The sequence below is a fragment of the Marmota monax genome, unplaced genomic scaffold (assembly GCF_021218885.2).
Source record: "Marmota monax isolate L192 unplaced genomic scaffold, Marmota_monax_Labrador192_F-V1.1 WCK01_AAM20220418_F8-fsc00292, whole genome shotgun sequence".
NCBI lineage: Eukaryota > Metazoa > Chordata > Mammalia > Rodentia > Sciuridae > Marmota > Marmota monax.
Window position 1 is genome coordinate 511138 of NW_026692864.1, and position 25536 is coordinate 536673.

General features: G+C 51.2%; 2 protein-coding genes across 12 annotated transcripts in view; both read left to right on the forward strand.

Annotated features, from left to right (window-relative positions):
• The first annotated feature begins 543 nt into the window (after positions 1 to 543).
• Positions 544 to 9078, forward strand: Tsen54 (tRNA splicing endonuclease subunit 54). 3 transcript variants are annotated; one of them, XM_046449607.2, is made up of 11 exons: positions 544 to 656; positions 769 to 933; positions 1035 to 1098; positions 2056 to 2139; positions 2454 to 2552; positions 4055 to 4107; positions 5623 to 5721; positions 5910 to 6532; positions 7434 to 7494; positions 7956 to 8072; positions 8551 to 9078. In XM_046449607.2, the coding sequence occupies exons 1-11, from the start codon at positions 568 to 570 to the stop codon at positions 8699 to 8701; spliced, it is 1605 nt and encodes a 534-aa protein (XP_046305563.1). In that variant the 5' UTR covers positions 544 to 567; the 3' UTR covers positions 8702 to 9078. The 3 variants fall into 3 exon arrangements, with proteins under 3 accessions (XP_046305563.1, XP_046305565.1, XP_046305564.1); XM_046449609.2 differs by having other exon boundaries at positions 8662 to 9078; XM_046449608.2 differs by lacking the exon at positions 2056 to 2139.
• A 918-nt stretch (positions 9079 to 9996) lies between these two features.
• Llgl2 (LLGL scribble cell polarity complex component 2) overlaps positions 9997 to 25536 on the forward strand; it is a 37878-nt gene continuing 22338 nt past the window's right edge. For all 9 annotated transcript variants that reach the window (XM_046449546.1, XM_046449543.1, XM_046449544.1 and 6 more), the window contains exons 1-2: positions 9997 to 10146; positions 21240 to 21344. In XM_046449546.1, the coding sequence (XP_046305502.1) occupies positions 21270 to 21344 (75 nt within the window). In that variant the 5' untranslated portion in view covers positions 9997 to 10146; positions 21240 to 21269. The remainder of the gene's footprint in view (positions 10147 to 21239; positions 21345 to 25536) is intronic.

A 25536-nucleotide genomic window follows, 5' to 3' on the forward strand; every position in this document is an offset into this window, starting at 1 on the left:
CCCCGGTGGCGGCCATGGGGACCCCAGCCTCGAGGAGGTGCTATTGGAGGGCTGGGGTGGCGCTTCAGCACCAGCATGGGCCGGACAGCGCCTCCCACCCTGAGGCCCTCGAAACTCAGTTTTGGAGCTCCTCGGAAGGGATCCAATGGCAGACCCTGAAGGGATCTCGAACTTCTTCGGACCGCTCCCGACAAACCCAGGTGGCCTCCAGTTAGCAAAGCTGCAATCCGGGAACCCACTGTTATCCCCTCTCTAAGCTCCTTTTCCCTCCTTGCCCAGCCCGGGGGAGGGAGTGGAGGGTCCCACATCTGTTCATACTACAGTCCCTGACGCCAGTTCAAGTTTTACTAGAGAGGGGCCCCGAAGAGGACTTGGGACAGGACTGAAAAGCTGCGCATCCACTTGCAAGTTAAACAGTCGCCGGAATAGAGGTACACGTGTGTGGGCCGGCGCTAGGACCCAGGACACCAGGAAGGGGGAAAGCCGGCGTGTTTGCTGGGTACGGGAGGAGCGTGGCTCCGAGCCGCCGGCGCTAGGGCGGCGCGGAGTTCCGGCGGTGGGCGGGGCATGGGCGGCGCGCGCTTCCGCAGACGAGGCCCGATGGAGCCCGAACCCGAGCACGGGGGCGTGGAGGTTCCCGCGGGGCGCGTGCTCAGGTGCCGCACGAGGGTCCGGGGGCGCGGGGTGAGCGGCCGGTAGGAAGAGGGGGCCGGGCCCGGCAGGGTGGCCTCGAGCTCGGCGCCGACCGCCTGTCTCTTTGTCCCCCAGTGCCGCGGAGCTCCTGGCTGCCCGCTCGCGGTCCCAGAAGCTGCCCCAGCGGTCGCATGGCCCCAAGGACTTCCTTCCCGACCGCTCGGCGACTCAGGCGGAGCGTCTGCGTCTATGTCGCGAAGAGCTCTGGCAGCTGCTGGCCGAGGAGCGCGTGGAGCGCCTGTGAGGGGGCTGGGCCGGGGTGGGGGGCGGCTGGGCGGCGGGGCCAGACCCCGCCGGGGTGTCTGGGGGACTGAGACGGACCCCTCCCTACTCCTCGCCAGGGGCAGCTTGGTGGCAGCTGAGTGGAGGCCGGAAGAGGGTTTCGTGGAGTTGAAGTCCCCTGCGGTGAGCGGCCGGGCTCATTGACGGTCACCCGTCGCTGCCCTCCTAGTGATGTAGGACGCAAGAGGCTGGACACCCGAGGAATTTCAGGAAGCAGATTTATTGGCTGCAGGGTCTAGAGGGGCTATTGCCCCTGGAAATTCTTGGAACTTTATACCCACGGTGGGGGAGGGACTTGAAGGATTATATTTTTGTAGGAGTCTAAAAGTATTATTATTTTTTAGTTCACAAAAAAGTGCTTTTGCCCGATTTTTTTAGATTAGTCAGAGTGTTACGGTGTGTGCAAGAACTATAGACCACCATGCTTATTGAGCCAAACTGAAAGGGGAAAAAAGGTCCTTTAGTGAGCAAGCCAGGCAAGTGACTGGGAGCAGGCTAACGCCTCAAAGAACTTCCAGCACTTAGATTTTGGAAGCACAGAGTTTATAAAGGCAAAAACAACAAAGACAGTTGAGACAGATGTAGTTCGGAAAGACAGGTATTTTGATTACATGAGAGAATTGTTTTGAGTATACATTTCAGCGTTATTTTTGTTATACATCAGGGCCATAGTCAGGGCTATGGAAAGGTCCTAATGTACTGTAGTCGACATAGATACAGCTGTCAGGAGGCTGTAAAGAAAACATTTTAAGCAAGCATAAAATGGATTCAGGTCAGAATAAAATGGTGTTACCTTGGTTCTTTTACATTTCAAGAATTTTGCAAGTTTTAGTGCAAAAGCAGAAGTAACATCATCAAGTCTGTGGCCAAACTTAGCTTTTTGAAAGACAGCAATTTAGTCCTCACAAAAAACTCACACTGAGGTTTTTTTTTTTTTTTTTTAAGAAATTTTTGCTGATATTCTGTTAATAAGAACAGTTATGATGAGGGTCTCTGGAGAAACTTAATTAAGATTCTTGGTGGAGGCAGGAGTGCCACTATACCAGTTCATTTGTGACTCTTGCTCTGGGTCCCTTACAGGGTAAATTCTGGCAGACCATGGGCTTCTCAGAACAGGGCCAGCAGCGGCTTCACCCCGAAGAGGCTTTGTATCTGCTGGAGTGTGTGAGTGCAGTCCCAGGAGAGTCCCCAGAGGAAATAGTCAGGACCAAGGAATGGGAAGGACTTGTTTTTATTGGAGTGAAAGCATACACAACATTTCCAGTGAACTTGTAATTGGGCTTGTTAGAGAGGGAGGCAGGAATTCTGTGCAGGGAGCAGGGATTCCTGTTCAAATTGGGGTGCCTTCTCACTTTGCTGGTTGTTCATATTCTTGCTGAGATGCTGGGAGGTGGTGGTGGGAATATAGCACCAGGAGCTGCCCCTGGCTGTGGCACTGCAGGAAGGGTGCACAGCTGAAATGTGGTCCCCATTTCCAGGGCTCTATTCAGCTTTTCCACCAAGACCTGCCACTGTCTATCCAGGAGGCCTACCAGCTGTTGCTGTCTGGGGATACTGTGAATTTCCTGCAGTACCAGGTAATTGTCATATCCCCCCTCCCACCACCACTACCAGGAGCCTCCATTCATTAAGTCAGTGAGTTGTGACAAGTACCATTGAAGTGTCAGGAATAGTTAGTGTCACATGCTGGGGTGGCTACAAGACAGACAAGGACTGCGTTGTCACAGGGCTCACATTTTAATGGTGGCAATCAGATAATAAAATAAGCAAATGAATATTATCTTTACAGAGAACTAGATGCTAGATAGAAGATGAAGTAGAGGAGAAGTGGTAGAGTCTGGGATATTTGTTTAGGTAAGAGAAGGTAGGTTGGGGATGAGGTAGGATATCAGTAAATGAAAAGAAATAGATGAATCTCAGAAATTGTGAAGAAAGAATGGATAGGACTTTGCCAATGCATTGGATTTTTGATTTGAGGATAGAGAAGAATCAAGGATTATTCATTGGTCATGAACCAGCGGTTGAGTGGTAATATCATTTGCTGGCTGGGAATACCCAGGAAGGAACAGATTCCAGAAGATGAGACCATAAAGAGCTTGTTTCAGAAAAGTTAATTTTAAGGTGCTTCTTGGATATCCAAGTGAGGATGTCAAACAAACAATTGGATACATAAGCTTGGAGTCTTGGTAGAAGTCAAGGCGAGACATAAATGTGGATATCATAAGCACATGGGTGGATGTAAGCCATGGGTCTATATGGGAGTGCATCCAGAGGGCTGGGTCTGAGACTTGGGACTTACCACATTGGGGAGGTTAGGGGGAATATAGGACCAGAAGTTCAGGAGTGTCTGGTGACAAAGGAGAAAAACAAGTGGGATCACTGAAGCCAAGAGAAGGTCCTTAAAGGAGGAAATGGTCAGATCAAGTAAGATGGGAGAGATTTCCTGATATATCCCTCTGATATGGATGAGGGACACAAGGATGAACATGTGGCTTTTTACTAGGGACTGTTTCCACTCAGGACTATGGAGAGGTGGGGATTGAGGAGATAACTACCACCTTCTCCCAGCTTTTTGTCCAAACTTAGTATCAAAACATTCTAGGGCATAGTTCTTCTGGTCCATCACTGTTGGCTTTTTGGGATTTGTGTTTATGCTGCCATGAGATTACTCCTGTAATCTTGGTGATTCAGGAGGCTGAGATGGATTGCAAGTTCGAGGCTAGCCTCAACAACTTAGTGAGACCCTGTATTAAAAATAAAGAACTGGGGATGTAGCTCAGTTGTAAAGTGCCCCTGGGTTTAATCCCTAGCACCACAAAAAATAAAAATAAAATTGCTAAATGTCATTTGTGTCCAGAATAAGAGAACAGAAATTCAGAAACAGATCATACTTTGGGGATGGCATTTATAATGCATGTGGTCCCAGTAGTCCTAGGGTTTGGGAATGTACAGGAGAAGCAAGGGGGGGACATCTTGTGGGGTGTGCAGGAGGAGCAAATGGGGAACAGCTTGTGTCTGGGGAACTATTGGTGTTTTTAAGAATGAACATCTGAACTTTTTTTTTTTTTTTCTTGTTGAGGTCTTCAGCCACCTGAAGAGACTGGGCTATGTGGTTCGACGATTCCAACCGAGGTAAGTCCCTATCTCTTTCTTATTCATTCTCATCTTGAGACCTGGATGCTTAACCCTAGGTAGAAAGTGGCCTTTTCTTACCTGGAACCTTTGGCTGGAATGCAGCTCCCTGGACATAGACCATGGATCTGGGCTTGAAGTACTTCATAGGGAGGCATATGGGGACAGATCCCATCATTGCATTTTCTAGTAGGTTATCAAATCAAGACCCAGCTGCAGATAAGGGCTAAATACTTGCAGCTCGTTGTGAACGTTGAGATACAAACAGGCACAGCCTTTATTTTCTAAAAGTGGGATCTATATTAGAGAAATAGTCATGGCTGTGCATAGAAGTTCCCTTGTGAGAACATTCATTCATTCATTCAGCAATATTATTGACCACTTAACTGGTGTCAGGCCCTGCACTTGCTGCTGAGGAACAACAGATCCAAATGCTGCCCCACACAACTTGTATTTAGTGTGGAGTGTACACAAAACACCATCACTTTACAAAATCAGAAACAGCCTAGAGCTGCTTATCTATTTAAGCAGTGTTGTTCTCATAGAACTTTCTGTGGTGATGAAAACTTCCACATCCATATTGTCTATTTATGTGGCTTGTGCAATTCTGGGACTGAAATTTTAATTTCATTTCATTTTAATTGATTGAAATTTAACAGACACTTGAAATAGTGGCTACTGTATCAAACATTGGGAGAAGAAAAAACATTCATGGCAGGGTCAGGCACTATGGTGCACATCTGTAATCCCACCAACTCTGGACCCCGAGGCAGGAGGATTACAAGTTCAAGCCAGCCTCAGTAACTTAGCAAAGCCCTAAGCAACTTAGGAAGACCCTGTCTCAAAATAAAAAATATAAATGGCTGGGGAAGTAGCTCAGAATGCCCTGGGTTCAATCTCCAGTGGCGGGGAGGGGGAAAACATGGCAGGGAAGAATACTATACTATAGTAATAAGGGACTGAGTCCATAATATATGATTGAGTGGGGAGAAATAAGGGGATTACAAAGTAGTGTGTTAGTACAATGCCATTTTTTTGTGAGAAAAAGGGACTAGTCAGTATTCACATGTGTGTACATATATACATAAGAAAAAAATGTTTTAATTTTATCTTTGTTTTTCTGATTTTTCAAGTTTTCTAGTTCCTCTTGGTTTTCCTCATCAGTGATTAATCATTTGTTTAAATTTATTATACCCTGGGTTTTATTCACACCAGGCACATTCTACAACTGAGCTGTGTCCCATTCTGATTAATCACATTATTGCTGGCTCTTCAGTGAGTCTCTGCTTAGATGTGTCATTGGTGATATCCAGAGCCTAGGCAAAGGCACATAATGGCCCCTGTGGCTGTCCCCACATATCTTTCATGCAAGTCTGCTCAGAGCCTTACTCTTAGGTATGGCTCTGACCTTAGCGCTGACTTGTCCTCTTGGCCAGTTCCTCATGAACTCCGCTAGGAGCACCAGTGTGGGGAAGTGGATCTATTGCCTACTTGCTGTTTATTCTTACTCCATAGCTCCATCCTGTCCCCTTATGAGAGACAGCTAAACTTGGATGGCTGTGCCCAGCGCCTGCAGGACGGGACTGGCAAGAGGAAGAGGAATACCAGCTCTGAGTAATGCCCCCCACTGTGGCCACAAGCTGGGAGTGTTGGTGGCTGGGACTTTGAAGAATGCATGGGCTTGGGCAGTTCTCACATAGACCCAGGGAGACAGCAGAAGACCTGTCTTCCTCAGCTCACATGGGTGTGTGCACCTTGGCAGTCAGGAGCTAATGTGTTGCTTTTTCTCCCATGTCCTTCAGGTGTGTTAATAAAAAAGTCACGGCCCTGGAGACTTCCCTGCCATCCACGAGCCTGGCAGCCTCCAGCCCACCTGACTGCAACCAAAATAGCCAATGCCCAGTTGAGAAACCCCAGGAGCCAAGCCCTGCAAAAGGCCCAGGGGTCACCTTTCCATTTCTGGGTTCCCTGGAGCCCTGCCCTAGTCTGACCAGTCAGAGTGTGGGGTATGACCGAGAAAGTGGCAAGGTAGAGAATGGAATCAAGGGAGCTCGTAAGCCTCGCTGGAACTTTGAGCAGATCTCCTTCCCCAACATGGCTTTGGATGGTCGCTACACCTTCCTATCTGCCCCAGCCCCAGAGTTGCTTCCAGCCAACGTCATTGGGCGGGAGATAGATGCTGAATCCTGGTGTCAGAAGCTGAACCAGCGGAAGGAGAAGCTTTCCCAATGGGACCAGGAACAAGCAGAGGCCCGGCAGTTCCAGGACATAAACATAGACCCTGAGGTGCAATCTTGCTCCAGCTGGCGGGAATACAAGGAGCTGCTGCAGAGGCGAGACATGCAGAAGAGTCAGAGCTACCCCCGACACCTGTGGAGTCAGCCCATCACCCCCTTGCTGAGTCCAGGACAGGTGGACTCCCCAGGTACCTCTTCATCCTGCCATATCTCTGCAGGCCACTGGTAGCTGAAAATCATGACTTTGAAAGGGTCATGGATTGACCAGTACTGGATGAAGCTTAATATGTGGGAGGAGACAGCTGTAGAATGGAACCTGTGAGGACAGAACCTATGAGGACAGTCAGTTCTGTAGACTTGAATAGCAGTGCCCACAGGGGAAGGTTTAGCCATTGTGAGTCAGTCCAGGGAGGTGAGAGGTGTGAAACTGCACATGCATCCTTAAAACTATAAACAAGATAATATCAGTGACTTTGACACTTACTAGCTGTGGTCTCCTCCCCTCCAAACCTGTTAGTTTGAACATGGAAGTGTTATCTTGGCTAAATTAAAGGATAAATACTGTCCTTGGTTTTAAGCACAGGGAACTAGCAGGGTAAAAATTGCCTAAGCTAAATGTAGTAACAAATTCAGAACTACTAAAAATCATCATAGGGACATGGTATGTTGTAGGTGACTAGATTCGGGTTACCAAATCAGTTAGAATTGAATTTCAAGTAATAATAACTAATTTTTGCCACTGGGCCTGGCAATTACACTGTTAATTATAGCTACTCAGGCTGAGGCAGGAGGATTGCAAGTTCCAACTCAGCCTGCGCAACTTAGCAAGATCCTGTTTCAAAATAAAAAGGGCCGGGAGTGTAGCTCAGTGGCAGAGTGCCCCTAGGTTCAAACCCCAGTATAGCAAAAACAAAAACAAATGTAATTTTTCAGTATGTTGCAAATATTACACAGGACATACTATACTAAAGAAATTTTGGTAAATCTGACAACCCTAAACTAGATAGCAGATTCAGCAATGTGAAGGGAGTGGATATAAAGTTGACTCCCCTTCCATCTCTCCAACACCTTGTTTTCACTGCTCTGTAGCCCTGGTCCTTCAGCATATCTCCGTGCTGCAGACAACACACCTAGCTGATGGAGGTGCCGGGTAAGTTTCCAAGTGGTGCCTGTCTTCGTAATTATATCAGCTGCTAGGTGAAGTGACAGCTGGGATTTGGCTCCTAGGGTTGGTTGTGAGCTAGAGTATGCCTTTTGGGACCCTTTCCCACATGCTTTAGTTCCTAGCAACAGCTAATGTTCATTTGTGTCAAGGGGAGTGGGAAGAATGACAGGTGGGTTTATCTCAAAGGTTTGAAGCCCCCCACCTCCCTTTTTTTTTTTTGGGTGGTGCTGAGGATTAAACCCAGGGCTTTGTGCATGTGAGGCAAACACTCTACCAACTGAGCTATAACCCCAGCCCTGAAGCTCCTCTTTTTTAAGTGGCACCTTACAGCTTCAGTTCCCCTGGACAAGGCTGCTTCCTGGAATTGGTGATGGGAAAAGGGTGTGGTGGAAAGGAAATGTGGGAAAAAGAGTCTTTGTCCTAAGGTTTCTCACTCTATTCTCCAGGCTGCTGAAGAAGTCCGGAGGCTTGGAGATCAGTTTTGATGTTTACCAGGCTGACGCTGTGGCCTCATTCCGAAAGAATAACCCTGGCAAACCCTATGTCCGGATGTGCATTAGTGGGTATGATATGAGCAAGCACCACCCCTGGGCTACTGCCAGTTGTCCTGTGAACCATATGGACTTTCTCTCCCCTATTCTCTCCTGGGCCAATCCCTGAGAAGAACCTGAGGTCCAACGAAGTTGAGCGATATGTATGAGGCAACACAGCCAGTTAGTGCCATAGGAGCTCAAGCTTCTTAACCCTTGGTTCCTCGTTGTTAGCATTCTTGGGTAGTCTCTCTTATGCCACTTTAGTCATGAGCTCACCCAGCAGAAGGGATGTGGATTGGGCTGAGTGGTGAGAACTTGGCCCTTCCTAACTCTCTTACCCTACTAGAGTACTGGGTGTCTCTTGGAGAACTTATCAGAGCCATGTCATTTGGAGACAGGAGAGCTCAAGGGTTCCCAACTGTCTTCCCTGAGAGCCTCAGAGGAGCTGGTATCCTGGGGCTTAGGGGTGGGGTAAGGCCTAGTCTCAGTCCAACCCTTATACCTACAGATTTGATGAGCCTGTCCCAGACCTCTGCAGCCTCAAGCAATTGTCCTACCAGAGTGGGGATGTCCCACTAATCTTTGCCCTGGTGGATCATGGTGACATCTCCTTCTACAGCTTCAGGGACTTCACACTGCCTGGGGATCTGGAGCACTGACTACAGCTCTGAAGGTGTTGGAGCCTGCTCTGGGAGACCTGAACTCTTTGCTCTCAGGGACTATCTCAGCTGCCTCCTGTACTTAAAGACTCTGACCTGTAGGGGCCAGTGTGTGCCTTGGCCCTGGGTGTCTGATACTTGCAGGAAAGTAAAACCCTGCCCCATATCATTACCCCCTTGCTTGGGCTCTGCAGCTTTCAAGTCTCAGGCCTGAGAGTACTGCCTTCAGTGACCCCCTTGGAACTCAGGACTAGATTTCAGAGGCCCAGGAGGTGGGACAGAAGAGAGGACTCCGTGCCTTTAACAAAAGGGTGCCTGTTTTGCCGCCATAGAGCCAAAGCCATTAAAAATAGATCTTTTTTTCTGCTGTGGCTGGATATACTGGACCACCTCCACCCTCTATTTTACCCACTTACGGCAGGACAGCGACTTCAAAACTTTCCACGAGCTTGCACTGTCAGAAGGCTTGGGAAGTTGCAGGTCTCCTGTAAGGTACTCCAAGTAGGGAGACTAGTGCTCTATTGTTTCTTCCCTTAACGTAGCCCAGTCGGGGGTATAAAGGTGGCCCGGAGGCGCCATGTCCGTGTGGCCTGAATCCGGGTCACTCAGTGACCACAAGCAGCTGTGCGTGGTTAGCACCCCAGGCCCCAGCCCCCTTCCATACCCGCCCCTCATCATTCTAACCCCCTCCCTTGCTTGAACTAAAAACTGATCTTTGTGACTGTCCCTCCACAGTAATAGAAGAGGGGAGCTAGCCCCAGGAGAAGGCGCTTGCTGCCACGCCCTCATCTCTTTACAACCCTACACGTGGGACCTGAAACCAAGTTCTGGGTTCGCCAGTCACTGTCCCCGCCCAGCGCTCTGGAGGACTGGCGGGCTGTTCCCCTTCCTTGACAGATCCGGGCGAGTAGAGGGAGAGGGATGGCTTCCTCCAGGAGTTGAGCCTGGGAGGCGGCCGGAGACTGCCCGGGGGTTCCGGGAACTATTTCCTCCTCTTGGAGGCGGCGGGACACTGGGCGCGGCCTGTAGTCCTTCGGTCAGGTGAGAGCAGGTGAGAGCAGGGGCGGGCCGACAGCGCCTCGTGCATATTCACGCAGGCTGCGACCCCGCCCCTGCGCTCCTGGGGCTGCGGATTGGCCGGAGCGTGGTCCCCGCCCTCGAGGGCGCCGGGCTGCACCCGCGCCCCGTCGGCGCAGGGCGGCGGGGGCGGGGCCGGCCGGGGGCGGGCCGCTGGGGCCCGGCTCTCAGGGTTCCGCGGGCCCTGCCGGCTCGCCCTTTATGTAAATAGCGGCAGCTCCGCCCCCGGCTCTCCGCGCCGGAGGTGAGCAGGAAGGAGACGGCCGCCCAGCTAACAGCCCGTGGGCCCGCGCGGCAGAACCAGCGGAGCCGGCGGCGGGGGCCAAGGGACGCCGAGGCCTCGGGCAGGCGCCGTCCTGGGGTTCCAGGTGAGGTGCGGGCTGGGACCCACCTAGCCCGGCCCGCCCCGCCCCTTTGCGGCGCCTCGGGGCGGGGAGGAGGGGGAAGGCCGAGACCCCTGGGCTTCTTGGGCTTACGGGCGGTAGGGCTGCGCCTAGGTCCGCCGCCTCGTCCTTGTCCTTGTCGTGTAGCTCCACTGGGAGAAAGACACCTGTAGAAAGTGCCGCTGGGAACTCTGTGCCTGACCCGCCCCCGATTACCAAACTTGGTATTTGGGTTTGCACAATAGTGTTGGCTTTCGGGAGCGTGGAAACAGGTGCCCGGCCGGACTAGGTGTGGGAACACCACGGGCAGAGACCGAGTCCCCGAGCCCCACGTGCAAGGCCTGGCTGGGGAGGCCCGCGACGCGGGTCTCCTGTGACCCTGTCTCCGCGAGCGCGTTACCTTGCGGCTTAGCCCCTACCCTGCCATCTGGGCTCTCTCCCTGTCGGCCCTTTGTGCCTCCTAATCCCCGGACGCAGGAAGCCCGCGGGAGGGACTTCGATCTCCGGCCCTTTTTCTACCCTAGGCGGCTTTGGACACCTTTAGACAACGGTGTTGAAACTCTGTCTGAGGGGTGGGGGAGTTGCGCTGTTAGATTTGATGAAGAGTGGAAAATTCTTGCCCCCAAAAAGTGTGTCTTGGTTTGCTCCTACTGGACGGTTGGTGGAGACACTGGGCCTTGATTGTGGGAAAACCTGACTGTAACCAGGGCACCCGCCGTGTGGCTCTTGAAGGCGTTCACCTGAGACAGGTGAACTTTGGGGGAGGAGGCTGGGACTTAGACTCAGTACTCTTTCCCTTGGGGTTCATATGTTATCGCCTGTTGCCTTCACCTGGGCACTGTGGACACTGCAAGAGTATGTAACTCAGGATTCTGCAGAAGAAACTCTAAGCAGGGAGGGCATGGGTGTGTCAGAGTGAAAAACGCTGGTGAGAAGAAGAGGATTGCTGCAGAAGAGTGCTGTGCTGGCACACCCAGGAGAAGCCAAGATCAGAACTGGCTTTTGAGGAAGATTGGGTCTGTAAGCTGGGATTTCAGGAGGCATGAGAAGGCAGCTTTTTTATTTTATGGACCTCGAACTGAATGTAGTTTCCTAAGTCATCACAGAGCTTGCTGGAGGCAATCAGGACTCAAGCCCAGCTTCTGGCTTTGACCAAATTGTGGTTCTCTTCTCTGAAGTTAGCCTGGAACAGTCCCTTTGAGGGCCCTTGAACAGTGTTTCTAGGATCTGGGGTTATTCTGCATCTGAAAGGGAACAGAATTTCTCCTTGGGTGGCAGATTAGTGTAATTTTAATTATATTAAAGTAACTGTGAGTTTTTAATAGACCACAATATTAAAAGAAGAAAGGGTTGATAGTCCGGGATAACAAAACAGAAAAGGGAATCAGGGCTCACAGTGAAACAAATGAAAGAATTTAGAAAGGGTAAAGTAATGCAGAAAAAGATTCTTCTTTCCTGATGGTCTTTGGCAGTCGATGTTCATTAAGATTTTTAGTGTCAAACACAATCATGCTTAGTTGAGTTCTTGTTGGGTGACCGTAGCTCAGTCACTTAACCATGTCAAGCCTTGTTTTTGCAGATGTTGCTGACAAGGTGAATATATGAGCATGTGTGGCCTGCTGCATAGTAGGCACCCAAGGACTAGGACCTCATTGCTTCCCCAGGAAGTATAAAAAGTGTCAGTCACTCACAGGCCTTTGAGTAGACACCTGGACCTCTTGGAAGTACCTAATGGATTGAGGGAATTTGTTTCTCTGTCCAGAAATCAGACGAGGGACCATGATTTTGTGGTCTTTTAAAGTCTCTGGAGGTCAGAACTGTTCCTCTGAGATACTTTTCAGGGATCGGGCAGGGGCCTCTCCTCACCTGACATTCTGTTCCCTTTGCTCCTCTTATTTCCCTTGCTCCTTAGGTGAGCCAGGAGTGAGGGTTGATGGAGGGTCTTTCCTGATTGCAAAATCTAATCTGTTTTGCTCCCGCAGGCCTGGAGGGCTCCCGCTGTGCACTCTCTATATCCTATTGGGGGTGGAGGGAGGCGGGGCAGCACATTCCTGTGCTGCTCTGTGGTCCTTAAGGAGATTGGAAATTCCATAGTGCTCCCTTCCAACCTCACTTAGGGAGGAGGTGTCCTCTCCTGCCAGGCTTTCTGGCCCCCTAGACTCTCCTTCTGGGAGGGAAAGTGATACATGGAACATGAAAGCTTGAACCCTCTGCCATCAGCCTGTGACCTCCTACTATCCACTGGGACACCTGAACATCCCTAACAAGAGCCTCCAGGAGCAGCATGGGAGACTGAGCTGTATGGTCTTTCCAGATGAATCAGGAGCAGCCAGTGAGACACCAGAGTTGGGGGCCAGGGTGGAGGCCCACAAGGCCAGGGTGGCTTCTCTGGCTGGCTATTTGGAGCACACTGGTGGCCTGGACTTGGGAATTCTCAGTACTCAGCTCTGAGAGGCCCTCTTATCTCACTTGGGCAGTAATGCTGTTGGGGCTCTTCCTGGCTGAGGCATGCCAGATAGGCTTGGCAACTTTGTTTTCCTCTGCCCAGGTGCAGTGTGCAGGGAGAAACAGGGTACAGAGTAGAAGATGGTGTTCCCCGGGGAGGGGGGGACCCTGCTTACTGTACCCAGCTCTGGATCCCAGGGAGCTCCCCACTTGCTGTGCCCTGTGGCCACCTCCTGGGGTGGCTTTTACTCCTTGCCCTGCCTCAGAGGAAACTGATCCTTTGAAGAGTCACCCCACTCCTTCCCCTTCCCAGGAACTATGATGAATTCTTGAGTAGGAGAGGCTTCTTTGGGTGTGGGGACAGGGAACCTGCAAGGTACCTGACTCTACCCTTCAGGAATTCAGCAGAGACTAGAGCCATCTCTTGAAGCACCTGACTCAGTGTTCCCAGGGTTTGACAAAAGGGACATCAGGCACAGATCTATTTGGCTCTAGTAAATAGTGCTAATATTTAATAATAATCTGGGATTATCCTTTCAAAGGAGCTTGGTGTCTTGGAGTATTGGTCCAAGGCAGTAACCACCAGGATATCTCTAGCAGGGTACCTTGATGACATCCACATGGCCCTGACCTTGACACAGGTCTTGAGAACATGGTAAGGGTAGTTTTCTGAGGACCTATAGGTCCCACCTCAGTGTTCTTTGGAGTCGATGACTGGAGAAGACCTGGTTGATTCTGTGCTGTCCAGCTGTTCATTCATTGATTTAGCAGGTATTTAGCGGTGCTTGTTGAGGGCCCAACATTGTTCTAGGTACTGGATGAAATCCTTAAAATAAAGGTCTCTGTCATCATGGAACTTTCTAGAGTGGGGCACATGTGTAACAGAAAACAAAGATAAGTAATAAATAACACAATAATTGGTGATATAAGTTGTGGGTTAAAAGAGAGCAGGGGCTGGGATTCCCCATGGTGGTGGGTTGCAGCTTTAAAAGGTAGTCAGCCTGAATCTCAGCAGGAAGGGGACATTTGAGCAAAGACTTGGAGATGAGAGAGTTCTTGAAATAAAATAATTTGAATGCCTTCCATGAGTTGCTGGGGATTAAACTGTGGCATAGTCCCTCCATTCTGCAGCTGACATCTCCTGGCAGTTCCTTGTAACAGCTGTTCAAGTTTCAGGGCAGGTAGGAGGCCCTAGGATGGGGCTGGACTGTATGGGCTGAACAGTCCACCCACCCCAACCCCCAGCAAGTTGTCTGCTTCTCAGATGGTTTTGCTTCTTCTAGCATTTGGCCACATCTAACTGGCCTATAGTCTGGTGTAGGATGACAGAGGGGGCTGAAGCTGCCACATGGGAATGTGTGCATTCCCACCTCCTGCCCCATTCATGGGCCCAGGAGGGATAATGGAGGAAAGGCTTCAGGAGGAACCTGGCCCAGTGGGAGAACTCTCTCAGGGTTGTGGGATGGATAGGATTGTAGCTCCATAGGGTGGACAGAGATGGGGGTGGAGGCTGACGCCATCCAGCCTACTTGTGTCCCAGGAGAGCTGCTGGAAATGAATAGAGGATTCTGGACTCAGATCAGACTTAAAGCTGCAACTTGGATTCACTGGGGACTTGATGCCACCTTGAATCAATTATTTCATAAATAATTGGAAGAATTAAATGAGATGCTTGAATCCCAGCAGCTTGGGAGGCTGAGGCAGGAGGATTTAAAGTTCAAGGCCAGCCTCAGCAACTTATCGAGGCTGTAAGACATTTAATGAAACCCTGTCTCAAAATCAAAAAAGCAAAAATTGCTGGAGATGTAGCTCAGTGGTAAAGCACCCCTGGATTCAATCCCCAGTACAAAAAAAAAAAATAAGATGATGCATGGGAATCATCTAAAGTAGTATCTGGTCATAGTGCTCAGTGATTTTTATTTCGTAAGACATTAGTGAGCAGTTATCTGGTCCCCTCACCTCAGCCTGTGTTCTCCATGTAGGTGTGATTCAGCCCAGGTTTCCTTGCTGCTGGGAGATTGGGTTTTTCAAGGGAACATGGACCCTGGCAAAGCGGCCATGGGCATCTGAGTAGGCAGGGACAGAAACTGAGCAGTCAGCAGCTGCCCCAGTGGCTTACAGCCCTGCCCTGCCACTCCCGTCAATAGGAGGTGCAGGGGTGTTCTCACATCCGCCAAACAGGAGGCCAAAGCCACACACAGACCTCACACAGGATGTCGGGGAAGCAAGGGCAGCTTCTTGATTAGTAACAGGCTGTGGGGAACCTGAGCAAAGGGGAGAAGGGGGAGGGTTTGTAATCCTATGTTGTGCATTCCTAGAGAGCAGGAGGGTGATGCTGGGTGTGGCTCCGAGTCTGCTCTCCCATGGGCCAACCCAGCAGTCTTGAATTCCACCTTGGTTGTGGACTTCCTTGGGAGATCAGCTGAAATTCCTGGGCTGTCAAGGGTCCTTCTGGGGTGCTGGATCGTCCCACACCTCTAGAACAGTTCAGCCTGACAACACCTTGGGATCATAGGGGCAGATTAGCCCAGGTACCCTAACAGTGCCATCAGAGAGTAGCCAGGCTACCCATCCTTTCCTTCTTCCCTGGGGCACAGTCAGCTCTGCCCCATAGAGCAAGGAGCCCAAGACAAACCCACCCTATGCAGTTATTCTCTCTGCCTCTGCTGGTCTTGGTGGGGAGGTTAACGTGTCCCAGAGGTAACATGGTGTCCAGGCAGAGGATGGGAAGGGAAGACAGGGTATGAATTTTCTATATCTCCAAGCAGAGGGCTCCCTCTTTTTTGCAGGTCATAAGAGTGTGGGAAGACCCAACCTAGACCCAGGAATGTTCTGCTGGCTAGTGGCAGTGAAGGGGTGATTGGAGCTTTGAGAAGAGAAGGCAAATGCTGGATCAGCTGTTTACAGGGAACTCTCAGGCTAATTCTACACACAAGGCACAGACTTGTGTAGGAAATAGATGGGGATCAACCCCAGGTCAGTGAGTCTTTCATGGGCTGTCCCTAAGCCCTGGGTGCCTGGCCCTGTAGGAACAAAGCAGGAATATAGCTCAGAGGTTGGCCTGGTCATGGAAAGAACTTGTGATGTGCAGGGATGGAGCCCAAGGTTGGGTAATCTTTAGAAGCTGTAATGGAGAGGTATTTCTTGTTAGGAAGCCCCGTGTCAAAGTAGACTCCCCAGTGCCTGCCCTGTATCCTTCCTGGTGTTGAACCTGGGGATCTGGGGCTCCTCAGCCTGTGAGGCTCTGGAACTTGCTTCTTTTTCCACGTCCCTCTTAGTAGTTGGTTTCACCCACCTGAGTACCTGGCTTTCTTAGCTTTTATACCTGTTCAGATTCTACAGGTGGTATCCCTCCCCATTCAGGTAAACATGTGTGCCTGTGCCCTCAGATAGCTGAGTGATGCCACCAACAGAAGTTAGGCCCACTCTCACACCTGGCCACTGTCTGGGGCTTCATCCCTCTCCCATCTGATCCTCTTATCTACCCTGCATAAGAGGCGGGAAACCATAAGAAAAGAATCACCACTAATCCCATAACCCTTGCAGAATGTAGCTTCCATATGAACCTTTTGTTCCCCCAGTACTGGATCTTGAACCCAGGGACAAGCTATCACTGAGCTATATCCCCACCCCTATTTATTTTATTTTTTAAATTTTGATACAAGGCCTTGCTAAGTGCTGGGGGTCTTGCTAAATTGCCAGTCTGGCCTTGAACTTGTGGTACTCCTGCCCCAGTCTCCCTAGTAGCTGGTATTCAGGCATGCACACCACACCCCACTGTATGTAAAATATTAAAAATAGACTCTACCTGGCTCATGGAAGCCTCGTACACAGGCTTCCTTCTCCCTGAAGGGTCATATGCCCTTTCCATTACAGCAATCCCTCTGTCATGGGGCTGTGCGCAGTTCACCTGTCCTGTGTCATTGGCTATTTAGGCCACTTCTCTATTTTCCCAGTAGCTTACTAAGGCTAGGGTAAATGTTTGTGGAAATTGATGGTGTTCCTATCCACAACAGGTGTTTCTTTTCTTTTTTTTTTTTTTTTGTGTGTGTGTGTGTGTATATTTTATGTGTTTAACTGGGAATTGAACCCAAGGCCTCACACATCTAGGCAAGTGCTCTACCACTGAACTACATACATCCCCAGACTTTTTTCTTTTCCTTTTTTTTTTTTTAAATTTTGAGACAGAATCTTACCAGGTCACCCAGGCTGGCCCCAAATTTGGACTACCATGTCCAGCTCCACAGCAGTTTTAAGGGATCATTTGAGCTCAAGGTGCCATTGAATGCAGGGGGAACACAGTGAGAATGGTCAGGACAGGTTCAGATGGATGACCTTTTGGAAGGTAACTTGATGTGTTCCTGGAAAGGACAAGCAGCAGCTCAGAGACCACAGTGAGGGAACATTGGGGAGGTGGGGCTGAGTAGGTGGGGCAGCCAGCACAGGGCCAAGTCGAGGGGATGTGGCTTGGAGTGGGGCGGGGCAGTCCACATAGGCCCCTGCTCAGTCCTGTCAGTGGCTCCCAGTGGGGTCAAACTGGAATTCCTCACTGTGTCTCCAGAGGCCCCACCTTTGACCCTCATCTCTCCCATGTCATTTGTGTGGGTCTCTCCGAGGCCCTGACTTGTCTTCATGCTCCTGGAATCTGCAAGCTTGCTCTGACCTGAGGCTTCACAACTGCTGCTCTGCTGCCCAAACCGCTCTGCCTGCAAATCTTACTACAACCTAAGCTTCATCCAGTTCAGAGAGCAGAGACTGTGTTCTTCCACGCCCATTCATTCATTCAGCAGTTTAGGAGTGAGGCTCACCCTGTGCACTGAGGATGCTATAGTGAGAGAAGAGACAAAACTCACTGAGTGAGACAGCTGCTTCCTGTGGAAGGCTCCCTAGGTAGTCAACAAGGTTAATAAGTAAACTCTTCAGTGTGCTGAAGCAGGGCAAGGTCTAAGGAGAAGAGCAACCAGGGGACGGAGGAGACTGTGGCAGGGGAGGTTGCAATTTCAGCCAGGAAGGGCCATTTGAGCATCTGGAGGCTAAGTGTGCTAGGCAGCACAGTGAGTGCACAGGCCCCAATGAAGGAATGGGCACTGAGGCTTTCCCAATGCCTGACCACCAGATCTCAGCATCTTAATTTTCTTTTTTAATATTTTTTAGTTTTAGGTGGACACATATCTTTATTTTTATGTGGTGCTTAGGATCGAACCCAGCGCCTCATGCATGCTAGGCGAGCACTCTACCACTGAGCCACAACCCCAGCCCAGCATCTTCATTTTTTTTGATATCCTGTTCACTGGCAGAAATCATCCCATTGACCCATCATGGTGGTACACTCCTGTAATTCCAGCAGCTTGGGAGACAGAGGCAGGAGGATTGCAAATTTAAGGCCAGCTTCAGCAACTTAGTGAAACCCTAAGCAACTTAGTGAGACCCTGTCTCATAAAAAATAAAAAGGGGGACTAGGGATGAGGCTCAGTGGTTAAGTGTCTCTGAGTTCAATCCCCAGCACCCCCCCACAAAAAATTCATCCTATTGAGTGACTTGTCTTCTTAAAAGTTGCCCCTCCCATAACAGTGGCACCCCAAGACAAGGCCTGCTCCGTGCCAAGCGTTGTGCCAGGCACTCTGCATTTGGCCCTGCTCCTTCTTTCAGGGGACCTGAGCAGGGTTGTTGCTTTAAGTCCCCTGGTCCTAGGAGTGGACTGAGCAGGCAGATTTATTCCACACCAGGCAGTATGGAAGCTGGGCCTGGCTTCCTGGGCTTCTCCACAGAATTTCCTTGTTTGGGGTGGGTGTCGTTGAGGGGCTGCCTGGAGGTCAGTTTAGCCAGGCCCAAACCTATCCCCCTCAAGAAGGGGGTGTGGTTTCCTGCCTTAACATGGGCAGTTTCTCTGTTGAGAGGCTACACTGTGGGCTAGGTGCTGGGCCTGCCCTGCTTTGGTTCTGGCTCTGGCTCTGGCTTCAGACCAGTGGGGGGTCCAGGTACCCGTGGAATGAGCAGTGAAGCCACCCAGCCCTGCCTGACCAGATCTCACGAGCACCCTGGAAGTAGTGGCTAGGCTCCCAGCCTCAAACTGCTTGGTTGGTGCAGAGCTGCTGGCCAGAGGGAAGATGCCCAGTGTCCCTGCCTTTCAACTGCAGGGATATAATTGGGCATTTCCTCCGCTGCAGTAGCCAGCCTCCACTGCCTTCCAGGCCCTTTGATTAGGGAGTTAGCCAGACCTTGGGTCAGAGCTGAGTTCTGCCACTTCCTATTGGTGACCTTGGACAAGTCCCACAGCTCCGGTTCTTGTTTTCCTTATCTAAATGGGGACATTCCACTTCCTTTCAGGTAGCTGCCTGCCAAGATGTTGAGTGAGCCACATTCACAAACTCAGATGCAGAGTGCAGAGGTGGTCAGGACATGTACCAGCACACCACCCAGGCTGATCAGATTCAGGGAGGGTTTTCTCCTCTGTATACTTCGCTTGCTTTTTCTACAATGCGTACAGATCACCTGAGCAAAAATTTTTTAAATGTAATGACAGTATCACACAGGGGGTCTAGTACAATGCCCGGTGTGTGTCAGGTGCTTGGGGGGCATTTGGGTGGATGGCTGGGTGTTCTTCCCCTCCTCCTCCCTCCACCCACCCTTCACCTTTAAGCTGTGTGGGGTCCTTGGCACAGATGGCCCTGTGGCCTCTTGTCCCCTCCCTGGAGTCTGAGTACCTTCTCCTCCTCCAGGCAGTCACTCCCAGCTTCCTCGAGATTCTGACCCAATGACCTCGGCCCAGGGGTGGGAGAGCCAGCTCTCCTGGAGCCCAGGGCTAACACCCTCCCCCCCATGGCTGGGCTGGAATGTGCGGCGGCTCAGCTGTTTGTCCAGAGGCAGAGATCACTGCCTGAGTCTGTTTTCACTTCCAATCCCAGGAGCCCCCAAGGCTCTCATGTGTGTTCTCTGGCCTGCTGTGGGGCCTCAGATGAAGTGGGCAACAGGACTTTCCCAGCTGCCTGCACTCCCTCAGGAATGGGAGGCTTCGCTGCAGTCTGGTGCCCCCACACACCTCCCCCTTATCCCCCACCATGAGCAGTGGTCTTGTGGTTGTCTTGGAAAACTAGTCACAGGTGTTTGGTTTGGAGGTAACTGATCCTTTCACTTGTGCTGGGGGTAGGCTTCTGCCTCTGTTTTACACATAAATGCGAAGAGAGGCGACCCCTTCCAGCATTGCAAGCCCTAGTTCCTGGCCAGAAAACCCCCCAACTCTGACATGCATATTGCATGCTGTGAGGGGTTGCCTCTAAGAAGCCCCAGTTTTAGATCCATAAGGTTTTTTGATATGCAAAGTCCTGACCTGGTGGCCCCCTCCCACTGGGGATTGAACCCAGGACCTTGCACATTCCAGACAAGTTCTGTACTACTGAACTACATCCCCAGTCTTGTTTTTAATTTTTGTCACCTTCTTCGAAGCCAAAATTTCCAGGCTTCAGCATCGGAACCCCCTCCCCTGTGTGGACTATGCCCTCTGTCTGCCCTATTCAGAACACTTAGCACACTGAGCTGGCCTGTCTCTACCTGCCCTGCCCAGATCAAGCTTCTCTGGGTTAGGATCTGCTTGCCTTCCCTTTATAATCTAGTGGAATGAATGGTGCCATTTCCAGGGTGGGCCTGAGCCCCTCTGTTCCCAGAGACAGGCCTTGGTGTCTTGTGGTCAGTAGGAGGCCCTGCTGCTGGAAGCCGGAAACTAGAACTTTCCCCTTCCCCCAAGGATAATCCAGAAATAGTTTCCTCTTGGGCTGGGAATGCGTTCTTTGGTGGGCGGATGGTTTGGGGGCTTTGAGCTGGTTTATTTATTGGGTGCAGATTTCTTTTCTGATTATGTTCCACTTGAGCCCCCGGGAAAAGGAGCCCTTCTGAGCCTGCCCCATCAGATCCCAGGGGAGCTGGAACTGGGAGAGCCAGAGACAAGATGATGCAGAAATCAGCAGGAAGGCTGGGGTACAGCCTGCCACAGAGACCCTAGCAGCCCCCTGGGATTGGACCTGGGTCCCAAGCACCAGTGGCTGGACCAGCACCCCTGACTGAGCACATTGCCTTCTCCTCTCCACCAGGTCCCCATTACTGGGGCTAGTTGGAAAAAAACCAAGCAAAAGCCCCTTGAGAGCTTCCCTGAAATTAGAAGGATAGGTGGCTCAGGTGTGCTGGCCCCAGGTCATCCTGCTGTGTTCTGGCCTGGAATTGCTCCAGGCCTCTCCCCAGTCCCTTAGAGCTCTGCTCTGTGGGTGGGAGGACAGCCTTTGCATTTCCTTCTTCCCACTGGCTCTGGAGGGTGGCTTGTGAAGTTTCCCTTTCTGGTCAGCCAAGTTTTATGGTTTTCAGAAAACAGGTTAACAATTAAACTAATTAACCTCGGGGCCTGCTGGCCCTCCTTGTTCCTATAAAGCCAGGCTAAATGGCTTCTTCCCCCAGCTTCTGCTCCCATTATAAGCCTGGGCAACATTAGAGCATTAACCAGCCAGGAACAGGCTGGGGCCCGGTCCCCAGGCCTCTCCCACTTCCCCTGGACCACACTGTGGATGAGCACAGGAAGCCACCAGTGAAGCTGGGCTTGAGAGAGGCCTGAGGCAGCCAGGGCTCAGCATCCCCTTTGGTTTCTGCAGGTCTCAGGCAGGGCCCATAAACTAAGCAAGATGAGGCGGTTCCTAAGACCCGGGCACGACCCTGCGAGGGAGAGGCTGAAGCGGGACCTTTTCCAGTTTAACAAGGTAAGTAAAGGGAAGCAGGAGACCTCGGTTCCTCCCAGGGCCGAGGCTGGGGCTGGGGTCAGGTTTCCTTCACCTGGTTGAAGGTGCTTACTGGGTACTGCCCAGAGGGCCCCCTTGGAAATCTGACTTTGGAAACAGTGTGGTTACAGGGCATTCCTGGGCAGGGGCAGTGGAATGCCGGGAGCTGGGATTCCTTGTCCTGGTCTCTTGCTGGCTGTGTGACCTCTGTGTCACTCCATCAAGCCTGAGTTTTCCCTCCTGTGAAATGGGCATAAAACAGTCTGCCCTATCTACCTTGTCACAGAGCTGCCAAGGAAGCTTAGGAACAGAAAAAGATGAAAGGACATTGACCCAACTCTGCAAAGTATAATAATGTTCCTGGGGTACCAGGGCCCTTGGGGCCCAGGAAGCACAGGCCATGGCTGTCCCCTTCATCCTCAAGTTGCCCCCAAAGAAAAACACAGCTTTTCCTGAAGGCTGACCACCTGATTCCTTCTGGTGGGCTCCAGGTCTGTGTGAGAGAGAAGGGATGGTGAAGAGAATGAGCCAGAGTTGGCTTTTGGATACCCCAATTTTGCTCCTAAGGCCCTGGAAGTTTCACAAGGCTTGTTCATGGGTGCTGAGAAGACCAGCTCGGGCCTGTAAACAGGAGGCTCTCCGCGTGGCTTAGCTCCTCACCAGTGCCACCTAGCAATCTGGAGCTGTTTGGGGGTAATTAGCCTTCTGCCCTCTGCTTTGATCTCTGCCCCCAGTGGCCTACAGGGAGTACACCATGATGCTCTCCCTCAGGGTGGCTGACCCTCCAGGACATGCCCATAGGTGGAATTCTGGCTTTTTTTTTTTTTAAATGGTGCTAGAGTTAGAATCCTTAGCCTCAAAATGCAGGACTTTGGCATACTAAGCAAGTGCTCTTCCACTGAGTCACTTCCCCAGCTGGATCTGACTTGTTTTAGGGGCTTCGGTTTGGGGTTTTCTTTCTCAGAAAAGGAAACAGTGGATATTGGACTGGATAGTTGGGAAAAGGCACCTCTCCTTGTGGAAAATGAGGAATTCTCTTTAGTTGGCTTTTTGTGGGTCTGAGAATGTGGAAGAGGCTCATCCGCTTCAAAGCCAGCTTTGCCTACAAGCTGCAAGACAATGTGCCCATCACCCACACCATACCACAGGCTCGTTAGGGACTTTATGTGTAACCAGATAACTTCAGTTACCTAGGCTAAGTGGCCCAGGAGTGTTAGCTACTGGGGACTTTGGGTGACGATTTCCCTCCAGATCCTGCTGTATAGGGAGAGTGGGTCAGGAAGCCCAGCATGCCTTGCCATTTTCCCCTGGTTTTCTTGACTTCAGGAGAAGGGGTCACCAAGGAGCTGTGACAAGGCTATTTTCCTCTGGAATCAGAACTTTTCCAAGTGAATGCTCCTCTCTGTGGCTTGCTTTGGGTCATAGAAAATGAGGGTGCAGGTTCTGGGAATAGGGGAATCTCATGATACTTGGGGCCTGCCATCCTTACTCCTGAGAGAGCCAGGTTGGGTGCCAGATATGGGTCTCAAAACCTCAGAGTCTACCAGAGCACCTGGTTGACCCCATGTGCTTCTGTCCCCCTTGATGATGTTAGGATCTCTCACTTGGAAAAGATGGCCAATTCTAGCAGAAACCTGACAGGCTCAGCAAAAGGATTAACCCCCACTCCAAGTTCCTCTGTGCAGTGGATAAGGCCAGGGTGAGGTTAGAGTGGAGGATATTTCCCTTCATAATTCCTACTCCCCACTGGTCGTCCCCAAACTTAAGAACCCCACCTCCAGATGTGACATGGGGTAGGTGAAGCTTCTAGAATTCTTCCTGCCTTCTCTGCCTCCTCCTTCGATTCACATGCAGGAAATGTGCATTGAGCACCTACTAGGTATACTCCCTAAGTCTGGGGACTAGCAATCTCAGGTGATGGTGCCTTTGCCCTTCAGGAATTAGGAAGGGCGGTGGACTGATGGCCTGGAATTCCATGTCTTCTAGTGAGAGGGAAGGGGAGAATCTGAGAGGGCTGGTGAGAGAATAGGGAATCATAAATAAGTCTCATTCAGGCTCTGGGAGCCAGAAGGGTAGCACTAGAAGGTGAGGCCACTTCCTGGAGGATCTCGGATTTGGTGTGATCCTACCCTTGGCAGGCCCTCCCTAGCCCCAGGCTTCCCCAGGGCCTGTGGAACAGAAGGGAGGCCAGAACCTGGAGTCTGGGCCTGGATGATGATGATGTAGTAGAGGGACACAATATCTCTATTTATGTGGTGCTGAGTTTAGAACTCAGTTTCTCACACATGCAAGGCAAGTGATCTACCACTGAGCTACAACCCCAGTCCTGGGCCTGGATTTTGATCAGGGAAGTGAGCAATCCTGTCGATAATTTAGAAAAGCTAACACTGGGGACATTTTCACTTATTGAGTGAAACAGGTAAACTCAGCAGCTGGGAGACATCCCAGGGACAATCCAGAGGAAGCAGGTTGAAAGGCAAGGCAAAAGCAAGGCTTTTCAACCCTGCACTGGCAACAGCTGGCAGAGACTGGGGCTACGGGCCATGTCCAGCACCTCAGTGTCTGCAGCGATCCACTGGGTCCTTACACCAACTCTGTGGGCTGGCTTCTAGGATCATCACTGCTGCAGGGCTGTTCCGAGCATTGTAGGATGTCTAGCATGATCCCGGATCCTACCCACCAGATGCCTTTTGTGCCACCCCCAGGTGTGACAGCCCCCAGTGTTTCCAGACATTGTCTCGTGTGGAATGCAGTTGCTCCTGGTTGGGAGCGGCTGGGACAGGGCACTCTTCAGGACATAAGATCCATTGGCCTGGTGACAGAGGCAGTGTGGAGGGAGGAGGCAGAGCACAGGGCAGGGAGGCGGGTCAGGATGGCTGTGGTGTCTGTGCTGGGAGTAGTGGTGCCAGGTGCTGGGAGGGGGAGCCCAGGGGCAAGTCTGAAGGAAAGTGACACGTGTTGATGGTTTAGATCTGGTCAGAATAGAAACAACAATGAACTCTATTCATAGAGCCGGTGGTTAGTGTTATCCTTGGTACCTGGCTGCCTGGTTCCCCCACTGCATGACCTTGGGCAGGTCACACACCTCTAGACCAGAGATGATCCTAGAAGCCAGTCCACAGAGTTGGTGTGAGGACTCAGTGGATGCTTGCAGACACTGAGGTGCTGGACATGACTGGTGGCTCCAGCCTCCACCAGCCAGGCTCTATGGGTGTCATTGGCTTGAGGTTGTATTTGGGGAGCCTGAGGACCTCAGCTGAGGGAGGGTCCAGCATTCAATACAGAGCTGGACCTTGAGTAGCATGTGGGCCGCTGGCGTAGGTTAAATGCAGGCGAGAGTCAGCCTCGTGGAGAATGTCTATGCCTGGGGACTCTGCCCACCTCTTCTGAGGGCTGCATCTTGAAGACCATTCTGCAAGGGACTGTGTGGTGGGGGTGACGGTGGCACCATCTCAGGCTTATCCCCAAACAGATTGCAGATACCAGCTTCTAATCCAGTTCTGGGCTTTTCCTTCTAGCACCTTCTGGCCAAACTCCTTTCTGCCCATTACCTGCAAGATACCTCAGAGCAGGGACATTGCCCTAGGAGTCCTGAGAGCTGCATATACCTGGGCAGTAGTTGTGACTGTGACCAGAGTCTCTGAACTTTGCTAGAGGCTGGCTGCCAGAGGGACAGCTCCAGTTCAGCAAGAGCTGTGTGCCAGGCATCAGGGGACTGGGTATGGTGATGAGGGGAGGGGACTTAGAGCCAGGTGACTTGGATCTCAGCCCCAGCTCTGCTGCCTTTTTATTTTGTGGTCATGGACATATTACTGAGCCTCTCTGCTCCTCCATTTCTTCATCTGTAAAATGAGCATCATGACGGCTCCTATGTCCAGGCTGGTGTGCTGAGTTTAACTGCTTAAAATGGTGCCCGGCACACTGTTAAGACCATAGCAAGATTTGCCTTGTCATTGATCTCATCCTCATGATGACTCAGAGATGGATGCTGTCCCCACTCCACAGGTGAAGAAACAGGCCTCCAGGGCTTGCAGAGCCTGAGCATATTCCAGCAGATACTGGCTAGGGATGAGGATGTTTCTGTCCAGGCTGTGTGGCCTTAGGTTGGTTATTTCACCTCTCTGAACTTCAGTTTTCACTTATAAAATGGTCATTTACCTTGTGTGTTAGGTCT